The sequence below is a fragment of the Misgurnus anguillicaudatus genome, chromosome 2, assembly GCF_027580225.2.
Source record: "Misgurnus anguillicaudatus chromosome 2, ASM2758022v2, whole genome shotgun sequence".
NCBI lineage: Eukaryota > Metazoa > Chordata > Actinopteri > Cypriniformes > Cobitidae > Misgurnus > Misgurnus anguillicaudatus.
Genome location: NC_073338.2, coordinates 31,849,244 through 31,866,219, shown reverse-complemented (window position 1 = coordinate 31,866,219; position 16,976 = coordinate 31,849,244). Strand labels below are relative to the sequence as shown.

The 16,976-nt window shown below is 38.0% G+C and overlaps 1 protein-coding gene across 3 annotated transcripts; it reads right to left on the bottom strand.

Annotated features, from left to right (window-relative positions):
- Positions 1 to 75: 75 nt before the first annotated feature.
- Positions 76 to 16,017, bottom strand: dipk1aa (divergent protein kinase domain 1Aa). 3 transcript variants are annotated; one of them, XM_055202648.2, is made up of 5 exons: positions 15,787 to 16,017; positions 4,554 to 4,688; positions 4,246 to 4,353; positions 3,974 to 4,150; positions 76 to 2,419 (listed from the first exon to the last, which is right to left on the bottom strand). In XM_055202648.2, the coding sequence occupies exons 1-5, from the start codon at positions 15,811 to 15,813 to the stop codon at positions 1,607 to 1,609; spliced, it is 1,260 nt and encodes a 419-aa protein (XP_055058623.2). In that variant the 5' UTR covers positions 15,814 to 16,017; the 3' UTR covers positions 76 to 1,606. The 3 variants fall into 3 exon arrangements, with proteins under 3 accessions (XP_055058623.2, XP_055058622.2, XP_073709618.1); XM_055202647.2 differs by having other exon boundaries at positions 15,598 to 16,011; XM_073853517.1 differs by lacking the exon at positions 15,787 to 16,017 and adding an exon at positions 11,944 to 12,036.
- Positions 16,018 to 16,976: the final 959 nt, after the last annotated feature.

Genomic DNA, 16,976 nt, shown 5'->3' with positions numbered 1-16,976 from the left:
GCAGGACCTTTCATGTCAGTAGAATTTGATCAATAGATATATTTGACAGTGATAAACTTTGATATAACCAGGAAAGTATTTGAAACATTTTTAATGTGCAAAGTCATGCAATCAAATATTTATAAAAAAAAAATGTAACTCTCAATCAGCAGCAATGCGTTTCATCAACACACAAAAAGGAACAAACTGGCTTGTATACGATCCATAACATTCTACTGAAAATTTTATCTGTTATCACTGAAAGCATAAATCTCTTCGTTTGTACTGTAGATCATTAATGATGGTGGCAATAGACATTTCATACTGATTTAGCTTGAAAGTAATTTTACGCATGCCTTAAGAACAGGCCTATGAAATATTTTACTGCAGAACTCTACATAAAGTTACTCAAGATTAAAATGGCTATACTAAAAAAATAAACAAGTTTACACATTCCCCAACCTTTTGCATAATTTTAGTCAAGGTGACAGTTCGTGATTTAAGTTTAAATTCATTTAGCAGATTTTCGCCCCCTAAAATTAGCATGGGTACTTACAGCGACCTACTTCTGATTACAGACTTGGATGCCAACAAACCAAAATAATTTAAAATAAATAACAGACCAACAATGCTATGGACTTTCATAATTGATAAAGGCCTTAAAGGTGCAGTGTGTAATTTTAGAAGAATCTCTTGACAGAAATGCAAAATAATATACAAAAACTAAATTATCAGGGGTGTATAAAGACCTTTCATAATGAGACGTTTTATCTACATACACAGAGGGTCCCCTTCCATGGAAGTCGCCATTTTGTGCCGCCATGTTTCTACAGAAGCCTTAACAGACAAACTTTTTTTACGAAGTTGTCTCCGACAATGACATGTTTGTCCGGTGGCGGCTACCGTAGCTTCTCTATGCGTTTCAAAAGTGGGGGTGAGCAGTGGACTGAGCTGTTGGTTACAATTCACAACCTCACCACTAGATGCCGCTCAAATTTACACACTGCACCTTTAAACTTGATTCATCTGGTAAACATTTGAATTTGAACTGTGCTGTGCAATCTTGCTCTGCTCTATGTCAATATTTTTGTGTCCTTCAGTTGTGGGAGTACGAGCAATGAAAAGAAAATTGAAACACACACACTGGCAACATGCATATCAAGGCATTTTCATGTCCATTTCAGAATGGCTCCTTTATGGCTCTTTTTGCTGTGCTCATTAATGAAAAACTATAATACAATTTACACAACCATAGTTGGTGGTGAGTGCATTCTTTAGCGTTTTGTTAACATCCAACAATGGATGCAAAGTCATTTGCTCCTTCATAACACTTGAAGGAAATATAAAATAAGCATAATCACCAATTAACTAGTGTGGAGAGACAAAATAGAAATGTGAATGTTATTCAAAATGGTGAGCCTGAGCATATCTTGTCACCATTTTGTGAAAAACAACTTTGTATCACAGCAGCAATGAATATCCCTACCAGTCTCACTTCTTGAGCCTATCAAAATGAAGGCAAAATTAGCATTCCAACCAGCATTGTACTTCCAGCCAGATTCCTAATAATTGAATCTGATGCGACATTCAAGCTTTTGAATGTTGTCACCGATGTAGCTTATTTTCTTCAGGAGTCATTAGTGTGTGAGATCTGTTTCCACAGCAATGTTTTGAGGTTGTTGAGAATAAGCGAGTGCTCCATTTCCATCTGCTCGGCTGAACCCTTAAGAGCAATGCAGGCGTATAACTGCTTCTCCAGCTCTTCTTGTAGATGATAGGGAACTCCTCTTAATAGGTAATCTTTTAGTGCTCCGCAAGCCCTGGCCAAGTTGGGCTGAGCCACGTCGGCCGTGCAATGGTGGTCAGCATGATCGCACGAAGTCCGACAGTCCACGCCATACACACAATCCTTGTCATCCTGGCAACGCTTGAGAACCATAGCCTGTTTGAAGGCCTCTTCGGCTACCACGCGCTGCCCGTCTACCAGCCTGAGGTCATGCCGATCGGTGTAACCGAAAGTGCTGGCTCTCATGTCACACATTAAGAAGCTGCCAAAGGTACCGTGAAAGATGTCTTCTATAAGTTCCAGCAAGCCGATAAAGATTTTGGCCTTACGAGTCCATGAAGGTGTGAACCACTGGTCCATCCTTCGCCGCATACCCGTAGGGATCCACAGGTCCATGGGCCATGGAAGGCTGAGACCGTACAGCGGAGCGTGAGGCACCCTCTCTACCACATATAGGTCTCCACAGAAGCCCAGAAGTCTAGGTGTGTGTTCCCGGTCTTGGAGCACCACTGCGAGTAGGACTTCATTGAGTTGCAATAAAGCCCAAGCAGATTTGGCCTCTGGGAGAGAGATATGGCCATCTCGATTGCTGTCTGCCACTGAAAGAATTAGGGTTACCAGGCTAGGGAGGTTGGCCAGTTCTCCCACCTTTGCCTAGAGAAAAAATAAACCATATTTAATGTGTTTTAAAGCATTTCAAACTGTGTAAATGCTAAAAAAGCGGTGATGTTGTTGCCAAGTTTGCATATCTCATCATCAACAAAACTCTTTCACTGTATGCTTACAGTGGGCGTAACACTCCCCCTAGTATTAAAGGGACACTCCACTTTTTTGAAAATATGCTCATTTTCCAGCTCCCCTAGAGTTAAACATTTGATTTTTACTGTTTTGGAATCCATTGAGCTAATTTCTGGGTCTGGTGATACCACTTTTAGCATAGCTTAACACAATCCATTGAATCTGATTAGACCATAAGCATCGCGCTATTTTTTTGCGCGATGCTAATGGTTTAATCAGATTTAATGAATTGTGCTTAGCTATGCTAAAAGTGGTAGCGCCAGACCCAGAGATCAGCTGAACGGATTCCAAAATGGTAAAAATCAAATGTTTAACTATAGGGGAGAATATTTTCAAAAAAAGAGTGGAGTGTCCCTTTAAGATCTTTTAGAGGCGGTTTCCTGGACAGGTCTTATCCTAGTCCCAGACTAAAGCCCAGGATACACTGCAGGATTTTTGCACCTCTATAAAATCACACTGTGCGACATGGATCTGTTAAACTTGTACGACAAGCATGTAGACTATACGATGATGACACTTATTGAGTCGGAGGCTTCGACAACTGCGACACACATTAGCGCAACGTCACCAGCATGCGCTAGGGGTAAACAAACACTGGCATGCAGGTTGTAGCAGCAAACAGATTGTGCTTTGATCATGCTGAATTGTCAGAAAGCTATCGTAGGCTATCTTTGGACGCAAGACCAGAAAAAAACAGCCATCTTTAAACCTCCCTCACTGTACGACATAGGACCAGCGATTAAAAGCCACGATCACAGAAATCGCCACAATTGTTTCATGATGATAATCTTTCGTCTGGGACATCCAAAAACCGTGCAGTGCATCCCAGGCTTAAAATGCATGTTTGAGTTGCCTTAATTTAAAAAAAAAACTTTCAATGACATATCAGTACCATTGTACCATACTGCAAACCAGTATTGTTTTTGTAATTTACTTTGTTTGTAAAACTACTTAAATGTCCTAATATAACTGAGGCCTAGTCCTGGATTAATCTAAGCCCTGTCCAGAGAACTGCTCCTAAAGGGGATAGTTCACCCAGAGATGAAGATTCTGTCATCATTTACTCATCTAACCTGTATAAATGTCTTTGTTCTGATGAACACAAAGGAAGACACCCTGAGAAAGGCCTGCAACCAAACCGCCCGTGGACCCAATTGACCTCCACAGTAGGATAAAGAATACTATGGAAGTGAATGGGGCTCACAAATGGTTTGGTTACAAACATTTCTCAAAATATCTTCTTTTGTGTTCATCAGAACAAAGAAATTGATACTGATTTGTAACAACATGAGAGTGAGTAAATGATGACAGAATTTTCATTTTTGGGTGAACTATCCCTTTAATGTGTAACTAACAGTCTTAAGGCTCATTTATAAAAGCAATAAAATACCCTGAGATTAGTGTGAATACCTTTAAATGACTGGCAACCATCTCTTTGAACTTTTCTACAGAGGTTCCACGAGTGGGTTTTTCAAAGAGTGCAATCTCTTTCTTTTGCTCTAGCTCTTCTCCCAGTTCATAGTGCAGAACGTCACCAAGCTGGCACTTTATGACCCCATTCTGGTCACCCCAGCTGCCTGTATACACCTGCAAAACAGTAGGCAAAGCAGAAGAGCAATTTAATGTTGAGATAGTAGCACTAAAATATGTAGTTTTAAAGAGTTGGAGATGCAGATCCGTACCTGATTGTTTGACTTGGTGGAGAGACACCTTCCAAAGTATAGTGAGCTTTCTTCACACAAGCTGCTACATGCAGAGCCATCAATAATTCCTTTGCTGTATTTGTCACACTGTTAGAAAGGGGCATTTCAAATGAGTGTGAGACTGACTTTAGTAGTCTACTAAATGGAGATGGAGCTGTGGTCTCAGAGCTAACAGACTCAGTCAATATTAAAGATAGCAAGGTTATATTTTAAAAGAATGCTCTTTACATTACATAGGGTGATTTTAATGTAAAAAAAAAAAAAACGGTAACTCGTGGTATACTCACAATAATGCTCTTGCATTCTCGTCCTCTGCACAGCTCACTGTAACTAGAGTATTGCACATAAACAACCCAACTGCCCACAAACACCACAAGCCAGGTGAGCAAGAGATGCTTCACTCGAACATAAGACAATCGAGCCTAAAGAAAGGGTAAGCACATTTCTTATATTAGCCCTGGTCTGTTAACCAACCTTATAAATATCAGATAAAATACTTTGCTGCCTTACATTTTTTTTTTAATCAACTCAGATTTACAAGTCATGTCAACAGAGATGAGTTGTCACAACTTATAAAATATATTTGGGAAAAGTCAACTTAATTTTATAAGTTAGAACAACTCATATCTAGTCAAGATAAATAATAGTAAGTTGAAATGACTTGTTAAAGCAACACTGTAGTTTCCATGTAAAAATGACTTACAGCTCCCCCATGTGGTTGAAAAGCGCAACAGTGCCTGGTATCAGACACTCTTCTGCAGGCAGGGGGAGGGGCGGGGCTGTGTTTCCTACCCTCCACCGCCACTTTCAGAGTGTGCTTGTAGCAGCTAGGAGGCTGCTCAGGTTGCAGCAACAGTACAATTTGTCCAGTTAAAAGTTGTTCTATCACTGAAATAATTTTAGAGACATTATTTCAAGGTAAAAAACTACATAGTGTTGCTTTAATCCGAGTTGATTCGACAAAAAAATTAAAGGCAGCAAAGTATTTTTTACAGTGTGTGCATATGCACAAATATTTAGGTTTATTGTTCTGTTAAATCTCCAAAAATAAAGAAACAATACTAATGTCACCCTACAGCAAATACTGTTAGCAACAAAAAAATCAAGCATCCTTCTCTTAAACTGCATCACGTCCCCACCTAGAACTAATTATTAACAGTTAGCAAACCACATAACTGCTAAATACTGGTTAGCAACAGCTACAGTCTGATGCAACTAAAGCAATGCCACAAATGTTCTAATAGACTATATTTCCTCTTTTATGACAGCCTAGAGGGTGTTTCTGTCACTTATCTTGCACACAAAGGCATTGAGTAAATATATATGACAAATATGCCTGCACATTTTGTTATTCTAATGCTAACAAAATATTTAAATACAGAAAAACAAAGGGGTAGTTGTAAAAAATCATATAAGTTTGATACATATCGTCACTACTAGAGTATATCTGCTTTGTTGATGATGTCAGAAATGCAGTTTAGTAGTTTATGTATGGAATAATTAACGACGAACCCAGTGTTTCCGCTATATACATTCAACCGTGGCGGGCCGCCACGCCTAAAACATCCCCGCCACGCCTGCGGTTGTGGATAGAAGGGATACAGCAAACGAAATCTCGCTGGATGACCACTGTTTTATCCTAATCCTTCAACCAAACCCAACTCTAAACACAAAATTTCACAGGATTGTAGGATGTATTTGTCTCTCATTTAGCCAGAGCCGCTGTTTTCATCCTAAAGATCCTACCTCCAAATCTAATGCTAAACTTTTCGGCATTTTCTGTATCCCTTCTAGACAAAACCCACGGCGGCAGCTCGCAAAATAAATAAAGCTACCGAAATGTCCGCCCTGCCAGACTGGCTGTTTTAAAGAAATAAATTCCTTTCTGGATTCGCGTTGTTCACTCATTTATAATAAATAAATCTCCTAAAATATCATCATTTCCCCCATGGGTTTAGTTTCTTGCACAAATAGATTTAAATCAACAGATGATGATTAGGCTACGTCTCTGTTTTGAGAAATAATAATAAAATAAATAAGCCTACACGAAATATGTTATAATTATCAGATTGACAAAACGAATAAAAAAGTATTTGAGTTGCTGTTCTTTTTTGTGAGGCGCTGTTAAACCAAAGCAGCAGAAAGCACGTCATGTTTTTAATGATTTTAAATAAGCACAAGGTTTTCTCCTTATTGTGAGTTTACACAAATAAAAAAAACCATTTTCAGTTTCGAATGTTATTTTACTTTTATCTGTATGGCAATAAATTAAGGGTAATTTAAGTTGCAAGGTCATCACGCGTATGCTTTTCACATGCGCATATACACGGACGCAGCGCGGGGCTGCGAGAAATGACATGATTAAACTTTCGATTTAACATATTACAACTTTTTTGGACATTCATTTGGAATCACTGTACTAATATTATCAACTTATCAGGCCATTAGTTATTCAGAATATAGACTATAAGCGCAGCGCGCTGCTGACCGTTCAGCTGTCAGTCAATCTTCTGTGCTTTAGATCGACCCTCACAAAGTTTCACATTAAATGATAAGATGTTTGTCCAAAAACAAAAAACTAAACACTGAATACTACTTATATGGGACTGCAAGACATTAATAGTCAAATCTGTTTGGATGGAAACTTACATTATTCCCGTGGAAGAGACGGACGTTGGTAATAAAAACTTGAGGCAGACGGTGAGACGGTTTCATCTGTTTTCAGACAGCGGGATCAGGGTACCCGCGGGTGAACCGCATACTATTTGATGTAACGGGTGTAATAATATTAACGTGTCATTTGCGTTGTAGATGCAGGTCGGGACTCAATAAGAAAGAGTAGGCTAAACTGCAGGTCTTACATCCAAGACCAAAATTCGACTCGATTCCGATAGGTAGCAGTTTTTAAATGGCCCTGTTGTGTTTAAGCTCCGTCTGAAGAACGTTAAAGGTTTATATTTAGCTGCGCGATTTGCGGTGTGACCGGGTCGGGCTCTTCATGTCAAACATCTTCATGTCAAAAAAAAAGGCCGGTGTTGTGTCGAAGTCTGTTCCCCCTATGTTCCCCCTATTTTTCTCTTCAATGTAGTGTTTTTATGGCGTTTTTATCACGTTATAGGTTTTATTATTTACATATTTAAAGTTTTAATGGCTACTGAGATGTATATGTGTGCATTTCTGTAATGTATCTGTATTGTTCTTAATGGTAAGTCAATTATTTTTACAGTATGAATCATATTATATGTATAATATTTCTTTAATTATGTATGCAAACATTACATTTTTAAAACAACCAGTAAAGGAAAAAAAGAGAAAAAGACAGGCTATATTTTAAAAGAAATACCCCAATAGAAAACTGTCAAATGTATGAAATATTTAATAAATTGTATTATAAAATACATTATATTATGCCTTTTTAGTATAACCAATTCAAATCTTTAATCTTTCTAAATGTAACGTGATGAAAACGCTATAAAAGCACTACACTAAAGGGAAACATAGGGGGAACTGAGTTCGACACAACACCTGGTGTGGAATGCTGGAATAAATTGCTGCTGATGTCGGATAACTGGTCAGGTGTTCTGTCAAATCACAGCGGTGCGGATTATCAAACAGGACTGTGCGTGACTTTGCAACAGCTCTGTAACGCTAAACACGAGCACGAACTTGCACACTACATTAAAACTACAATGAAAGATCCGTATGAAGCTATAAAACTTACGTATTTTTTAAGAAAATACAGTTTAGATCAAACATAGAAAATCAATATGCTATAAATATGAGGAAAAGTAAATGACAGCATGAAAATGATAAAAAAAAAACATGTTAGTTTACTGTAGCTATAGCTGTTCTACATAAAAAAAAGTACATTTATAATCATCATGGGCGCCCCCTGCCGCCACAGCTGGAAAAAATCCTAGAGGAAACACTGCGAACCGTTGAATTATTTTTAAAAAATGCTTTGCGTTCTGCCCATTATTTTCAAATAATTCAAAGGTCAAATATTCCACTTATACAATGGTTAACACAAGCATTGCTCTGGTGTTAATTTTAAGACATTTGACAGGTTAGGTGTGCGTTTTACAGAAAAATAAACACTCATGGCACATTTCTCAACTAATCACAATAAAGCATCCAACAGGCCTGTGGTATAAACTATGATATACAATATGTATATACAGTACTGTGCAAAAGTCTAATGCTGCGTTCCCACCAGCCGCGGTAGAGGCGGCAAAAATGCGCTATTCGCTTGTAGTTGGACACTTGAACATTTGAGTTTACTCGCTTCATTTGTGCGTTAAATTCTAGTCATTTGAGACATTCACGCAGAAATTTGCGTCATGGGAGGGGCTTCTGCGACTCCACTCGCTTCCTGTAATCACGTCACTACTACAGCAAGGTCCTGATTGGTTAACGTGGCGCAGAAAGTTCAGATTTTTCAACTCAACGCTCAATTCGCGCGGAACACCGCCGCAGGATGCCTAATCGCGTCTTTGCATTGACTTGACATGTAAATCACTCGCGCTTGCCGCCTCTACCGCGTCTGGTGTGAACCCTACATTAGCCTTTCATGCCAGAATTAGATTTGCTGTTTTTGCAATGTTACCGTGGGTTCACACCAGCTGCGTTTGAGGCGTCAAAATCTTTGCCGCTTGAACAGTCTGAGTTTACTCGCTTCATTCGCTCATGAAAAGTCTAGTCATCGAGACATTCACGCTTAAATTCGTGTCATGGGAGGGGCTTCTGTTACTCCGCTCGCTTTCTGTAATCACGTCACTACTAGAGCAAGCTCCTGATTGGTTAACGTGGCGCGTTTTTCTGCCAAAGTTCCAATTTTTAAACTCACGCGTTTGCCGCACTAAACACCTCATTCGCGCCGCGAGACCTCCAGACGCGCGTCAACCAATGCATTTTTACATTGACTTAACATTGAAATCACTTGAGCTTGACGCATCTACCGCGGATGGTGTGAACGCAGCATTATAGTGATCATATAGAATTGTTTCCCAGTCTCTTTAATAGAATACATCCAGAAAATACAGGAAATGTGTATGTAGTATTAAAAACTGTATCAAAATGTAAACTGATGTGTCAACTCCCCTTTACTTGAGCAACAGCAGGAAACGGCAGGATCTCTTAAATATAAATAAAATTAAATCCTAATTTCTAATTTTAAAAATTGTCTTTTTACTTTTTATTTTGTTCAAAAACTTAAAAAAGATGTGTTTAGTGCCAAGAGAGGTCACACTAAACACAGAGGATGCATAACGATTTAGTCCTGACATTTATATTTTTTGTACATATTTCCTGTATTTTCTGTTTCTATCTTAATAAGTTAGATTAAAAAATAAATATGGATGGACATTAAAACTTCTAAAACAACAAGTCTGGTGGTGGTGGCGGCCTAAGACTTTTGCACAGTACTGTATGTAAAGTTGATAACGTATGATAAAACATAATGCAAGTTATTTGTAATGCATTCTAATCACACCATACCAGAAAGAATTTAAAGCACACAGAAAAATAAGATCCATCTTTAATTTCGCTATGTCTACACACTGGCAAGGAAGATTAATGCTAGTTTGAGCAGACATTTTTAAAAAGGCTGCAGTTAATGTTAGATGGAAAAATCAGTAGGGTCACTAAGGCTATTTGCAATGTCAAATAAAAGTTTAACAGCAGCTGAAAGTGCAGGGTTGCATGCTAAATGTCACTGGGATGGTACCTTTAAAAAAGGTCCTAATATGTACCATTATTGTACAAATATCTACCTTTGAGGTACCAGTATGCACCTTTTAGGTACAAACACCCCAATGAAAACTTTTGTACCTTCTTGTACCTTCATTTCTGAAAGTGTAGAATAGATCTGTAGTACATCGCCAAACAATAAAACAGTTATAACGGAAAATACTTTGCATTATCGACACATTTGTGACCATGCTTGTGAAAACCCAGCTAAAGACATTGTTTTGTGATTTATGGCTTAAACTCACCCCACATAATGCAAAGAACCTTGATATCTTTAATATTGACTAAGTAAGACCATGTCAAAGACTGAAATCAAGGGTTGAAATCAAACTTTGATACTGCTAATCTCAAAAGTCCATTATGAGACTTTAACCCGGATTTCACAGACAGGGTCACATTTAAAGGTCAAGCACCAACACATACAATAAAGCTGATTTTTGTTCTTTTCTTTGTATAAAATTACCAGATATTTTGGTGTTCTGTCTGTATTAAATACATAATGCATCCTATCCACTTATAATGTGCAACAAAACAGCAGCACTGTATCAACAAATGGAATAAATGTAATATGGGACAACCTACGGTAGGTAAATTAAAGGAACAGTATGTAAGAAATTTATAGCAATTAATCATAAAATGGCCCTGATATGTCAATAGACATTAAGAAATCATTTTCATTTCAAATACTTATATCACTGACAACAGTGGTCGGGCCAGGATATTGTCATTTAAAAAGTGGAGTTGCAGCCCTCAACTGATGTTTATGTTGTCATGTTGTGTATTGGCCACCAGTTGTGTGATTGCAGTACCAGTTTTAGCCACAAGTTTTGTGATTGCAATACCAGTTTTGGCCACAATCCTACATACTGTTCCTTTAAGTTCCAAACTAGATATAGCCGAAATTTTCTCTCTTGTGACTCGAACATCACTGAACCTCTCAAAAGATCAGAAAATAGACCACACATGATATACTATTTTTGTGTTAATGCAGAGGGTATTGGCATTTCTGACGAGGAATGAACCTATAATAGTCTCTCCCCTAGAAATAAAATGCAGTTTAGACATTGGAAACCTACAACCGAACTGTTTTCTTTCATTGAAAACCTGTATTACCAGAATACAAACATTCCTTTCTCACTTCTTGCTACATTACTTTGTTCTGAACCATTTTGAAAACATGGCGCAATCACGTCCTGTATATAAACTCAAACTGAACTAGTTTAGGGAAGCATCCAAGAAACACACTGTCCAGATGTGTGTTATGAGTTGGATGTGAAGTAATAAACATTATTAACATTACAGTCGCTGAGGAAATGGCTAGATCCCAATACAAATGTCTCAAAGGAGCTTGTTTCAGACTGGACTCCTTCCTGCCAAATCACGCTAGTCTGTGTGTTACAAACCAAACTGAGGTTACTGAGGACAATGAGGATGTAATCAGTGTCTAACTTATAGAGGTGTAAATCTATACCTAGCTCAAACCTCCAGATTGCTAAGAATAAAGCTGTGCATGTGTAAAGTTGTAAAATCTAAATGCAGTGTATTCATTAATTTGCTGTTTTGGCTTACAAACAACATCAGCTTTGAACGATTATCTCGGCAAATTTTAGATGAAATATAACCTTAGGTCTACTTCCAGAAATCAATCTGACGTCTCTTTTAAAAGCGATGCTACATTTGGGACACATGCTTCCGTGACCAAATTTGCAAAGATTTCACTGTATTTTTAATGCATTACATTTTAAACTGGCTCTTGGCATGGTGTCCAAATTTGCAAGACAAATGGATCCCACTCTACACACGTATACTAAAAAGACAACTTGAAACCACAGAGAAGTGCTAGTTGATGCTAGTTAACACTGATTTGACAAATGCTATGGCAAGAATAGCAAAAACAACAGATTTTTAAAAGAATGATAAATGCATTACCATTAAGGTGCGTCAAGATGCTTTTTTTAACATGCAAGTTAGTCAAAAAAGTGATGAATGCCAGCTAATAGTCAATCACAACTAAATGCAAGCATGCGCTCACTTCTGGTTTAATTTCAACCGCCCACTTTTCAAAATCCAATCAATTTATGTGCTACACATTTTCTTATTAAATATTTTATTTCAATGCCACATTACAAAATTATAATATAGTATAGTGCTGTTCATATTGACTCAAACACCCTAATGATTAACTATACAAACAGAGGCTTTATGTTTGCTGTGGTTGTGAGATCAAGCCTCAAACAAGACAAGGTTGAAAAACAATATCCCATCCATCCAGTCTAGGCACTACTTTACACAGAAATCAACAGTTAATCATTTATTTGTAGCATTGCTCCATGACACCAGATGTATTTGATGGCAAATGCTCTCTGTTCTTACTCATCGTGCCAAGTTCTTGTCAAGAACCGTTTTGCTGAAACGGCCCAGTCCTTTCTAGACTAGAGTGAGCATTCCCGCTTGTATGCACCAGCTCTGGCACCGTCAGTATTCGGCTCGAGTCAATTTATCATTTATTACTTGTGATGTGATTCTCCCAACCACACACCTCTATTTTCACATCCATTTTATGATACAGATGTGGTTTGTGCCTGCCAAGTGTCACGGGTTATGAGAAAAACCTTTTACTATATCGACATAAAAAAAAAAACATTGCGCATCACAGCCCAAGCCTGTTTAAGAGGAAAAACTTGATCATGTGGAACCAACTTGGAAAAGCAACTAATCTGAACAAACTGGAATGTCAGTTTAACTTAACTATCGAGAACATCATCCCCCTTTTTTAAAAAAAAAACAAAAAAACAATAGCATTTCATTTATGGCACATTCCAGCGAAGACGTAATGTAACAAAACCTAGAGGGCGGGACGCTGCAGCATTTGATTGGACAGGAAATACTTTTTAGTGCACATGCCAAACTGTACGTTTTGGATGCTTTTATATTCTGTATGAGAATTTTGTTAGTGTTTTGGACCAAATCAGTTTATTTTATTCTTAAGCCTAACGTATTTATACTAAAAGGAAAAAGGTTTAAATTTAATTTCACCGAGGCTGCACATTCAAAGGGATTCCAGATCCCTAAAAAACAGAGCGGTGAAGACAAAAACATTGACCAAATAAGATCATTAAAGGTGCAGTGTGTAAATTTTTGCGGCATCCAGTGGTGAAGTTGCGAATTGCAACCACTGCTCACCCCTCGTCTTAAAACGCATAGAGAAGCTATGGTACCCGCCACTGAAAAAAAACATGTAATTGACAAGACAACTTAAGTACTATTCGGACGGGATTAGTTTTACATAGGGAGGTGGGGTAAAGCAAGTTTTTATCAGAGGTTCTCTGTGATTTTAGTCCAGTCCGAATGCTCCATGTCAGTAATCATTACGGACAATGTCAGTAAAGATTACGGCGTCTTTTACCTTCTGTAAAAAGGTCCGGAGAAATTACCTCAGGTAATACTAATCCAGTGCGAATCGACCAGCTGTAAATATACACGTAAATCACGTCATTTCCTTTTAATTTGCGGGTTTCTTTTAAATATAAAAGCGCTTAAAGAGGCATTTACTTGCGTTCTAGGCGGAGAAACAAGTCAGTGGCAGGTCAGTTTCTGAATAAAACACGACACAAACTTAAAAAAAAAAGTCAAATTCACTTCTCAGATGCGCGGAACTGTTTACGAAACTGACGTTCTCCCCAAACTGAAATTTAACACAGTGTTTCGCGTTTTCTTTGTCTGTGTCATGTTGTTTGCACATCTGATATCTGGAAGCAATGTAAAGTGCACGTGAAGACGAGAGGTGACGCGCTGCGCCAACGAGTTACCCCTCCCACTTCTGAATGTTTTACAGAGATTTCTAATCCCGTCCGAATTGACCATTTATATTACCCGACGTCCTGTGGTAAAATTACATTACGCCATCTTCCCCTGTAAAACTAATCCCGTCCGAATAGGGCTTTAAGTACTATTCGGACGGGATTAGTTTTACATAGGGAGGTGGGGTAAAGCAAGTTTTTATCAGAGCTTCTCTGTGATTTTAGTCCAGTCTGAATGCTCTATGTCAGTAATCATTACGGACAATGTCAGTAAAGATTACGGCGTCTTTTACCTTCTGTAAAAAGGTCCGGAGAAATTACCTCAGGTAATACTAATCCAGTGCGAATAGACCAGCTGTAAATATCCACGTAAATCGCGTCATTTCCTTTTAATTTGCGGGTTTCTTTTAAATATAAAAGCTCTTAAAGAAGCATCTACTTGCGTTCTAGACGGAGAAACAAGTTAGTGGCAGGTCAGTTTCTGAATAAAACACGACACAAACTTTAAAAAAAAGTCAAATTCACTTCTCAGATTCGCGGAACTGTTTATGAAACTGATGTTCTCCCCAAACTGAAATTAATCACAGTGTTTCGCGTTTTCCTTGTCTGTTTCATGATGTTTGCACATCTGATATCAAGAAGCAAGGTAACGTGCACGTGAAGACGAGAGGTGGCGCGCTGCACAAACGAGTTACCCCTCCCACTTCTGAATGTTTTACTGAGATTTCTAATCCCGTCCGAATTGACCATTAATATTACCGACGTCCTGTGGTAAAATTACATTACGCCATCTACCCCTGTAAAACTAATCCCGTCCGAATAGGGCTTTAGTAAAAGTTTGTCTGTTAAGGGCTTCTGTAAAAACATGGCGGCACAAAATGGTGACTTCCATGTAAGGGGACCCTCTGTGTATGTAGATAAAAACGTCTCATTCTAAGGTAATAAAAACTTAAGAGTTCATTATAAAAAGGTCTTTATACACCCCTGATAATATAGTTTTGTATATTATTTTGCATTTCTGTCAAGAGATCCTTCTAAAAATTACACACTGCACCTTTAACATGTACAGTAGAGAAGAGAGAAAACCAATCCTTTTTGAACTGAAAGGGCGGATACACTTTTAAGAATCTCTCAAAACAAAGTCTAGGCAAATATTGACAACAGATACAAGTACAAAAGTACAAGAACGTCTTCATTAAAATATTGTGCCATAACATTGTTAGCATATATTTTTACAACACACAGGCTGTTGCTACTCTTTTAAGCTCCTTAGTCATGTTGTGGAATTGTGTTGGCTGCCATGGCACCGCACAGATCCAGTTTAACTTTATCCAGTACAGAGGATTATTTCCACAGCTGAGCAGGATAAACAGCTCATAGCAACCTCTGTTAAATAGACAACTTACTGCCATATAAGAAGCAGCAAGTACTTAAAAAGGGTCTGTCGCGCTACATGTCTCTGTTATTTAATCATTTTGGGCAAGTGCACTTGTTTTGTGATTTAAAAGGGAACCGTTGACGTGTAACAAACCGTCAACTGATCAACATGCATACATCCGAATACATGCATACATCCGAATACATCCAAAGCGAACTGCATTTGTGCTGATGTAAACGCCGTTTCCACCGGCAACCGCATTTCAAACCAGAATATAAAAAACCCAGAGGATATGAATACTGTCGGTCTCCCAGAACAAGCACATTGCTACTGAAATTCATTATTAACATTACCAAGCGTGAGCTGGTAGACCATCAAAAACATGTCCAAAATAATAATCATTACCTGAAACTGGTAAGTCTTTAACATCCAGGCCCGAGAAAACAGACCCCTCGCCATTGCAAAAATGGATCATCTCAGAGACTTGGTTATCTAGTGCGGACGTCTTCATAAGCCGCGTGAAATATTGAGAATGAAATATTGTCCGGTAAACTTCAAGAGAATCGGCTCGTCCAATGCATTGCGTGTACTCACGGTCAGCCGATATCCTGGCTGGTACATCTAAGACTTCCTCAAGGATACTACATGTGTATTTATATATGTCTGGTGTATAAATAATAATCGGGTCGTCTTGGTTGACATCCAGCGGCTAACCCTTTAAAGTGCAGCTGTTTTAAAGCAGCGAGACAGCAGCATGTCAAGGGCGCCGCGCAGGCGTATACAATTTCTGCCGACTGCATGTAGTGCCTTTCTCCGTGCGTCATGTGTACTAGCGCCATCTATTGGCCGTTATGTTTAATACTACGAAATATTTAAGACGATTTTTAAACACAACTAGAAAACACAGCAAGATGCAATATATACAATTTGTGTAACTACCGTGGTTTTATTATAGTCAAAGTTTGTTTTTCAATAATTTAAAAAAATGTATGCTCTTTTATGCAAAATACTTTGCACATGACTAGTTTTTTATCTGTTTCAAATGTAACTATTTTGAGATACTTTATAAGGCTAGATGTTGTATTATTATTTTAAATATAACTATGTAAAAAGGCAAACAATGTTTTTTAAAGGAACACACAGCAAACTGAATGTATTGCATACAGGTTAATTGTGGTCAAAGGTCTCTAACTGAGTCTTTCACAAGACCAAACATGCTTAAATCTGGGCTCTAGAACTTTAAGAGCAAAGTCTGTTTGTGTTTCTGTAAATTGTGCCAGTACACTCTTATAAATGGGCCGACACCTACTAACAAAAAAATCAATCGTCATTAAATAACTTGAAACCACCTACAGTAATTGAAAAAATATTATTCATGTTTATTTAATGTTTGCTACTCATGAAAAGATGGATAGCATGATAGCATTTGCATAATGTATTCCAGGATGATTTTTTAAGGACTTGCTTCCTACAAATGGCTGGAAAACATGTCAAATTCTCAGGTTTATATCACATACCGATGAGCCAGTTTATTAATAATACTAGGGTATTTTTAGTACACAATAAGTATTATTGTCTAATAACTAGTTTACCCTTATGAAAATTAACCATGGTTTCACTACAGTACAAAAACATGTTTATATAGTTACAATAACCATAGTTGTGCTACAAAGACCATGGTTACTCTAGTAAAACCATGTTTATTAATTGCCAAAAAACATGGTTACTGCAAAACCTGGTTAATTTTAGGGTACTGCAGTTTACCACTTTAAGTATAGTAAATA

Coding starts and splice junctions, on each gene's coding strand:
- dipk1aa (XM_055202647.2), bottom strand. CDS start 15,651: ATGGCGAGGGGTCTGTTTTCTCGGGCCTGGATGTTAAAGACTTACCAG. Junction 4,354..4,553: donor GAGAATGCAAGAGCATTATT/GTGAGTATACCA, acceptor CCTTTCTAACAG/TGTGACAAATACAGCAAAGG. Junction 4,151..4,245: donor CCACCAAGTCAAACAATCAG/GTACGGATCTGC, acceptor ACTGTTTTGCAG/GTGTATACAGGCAGCTGGGG.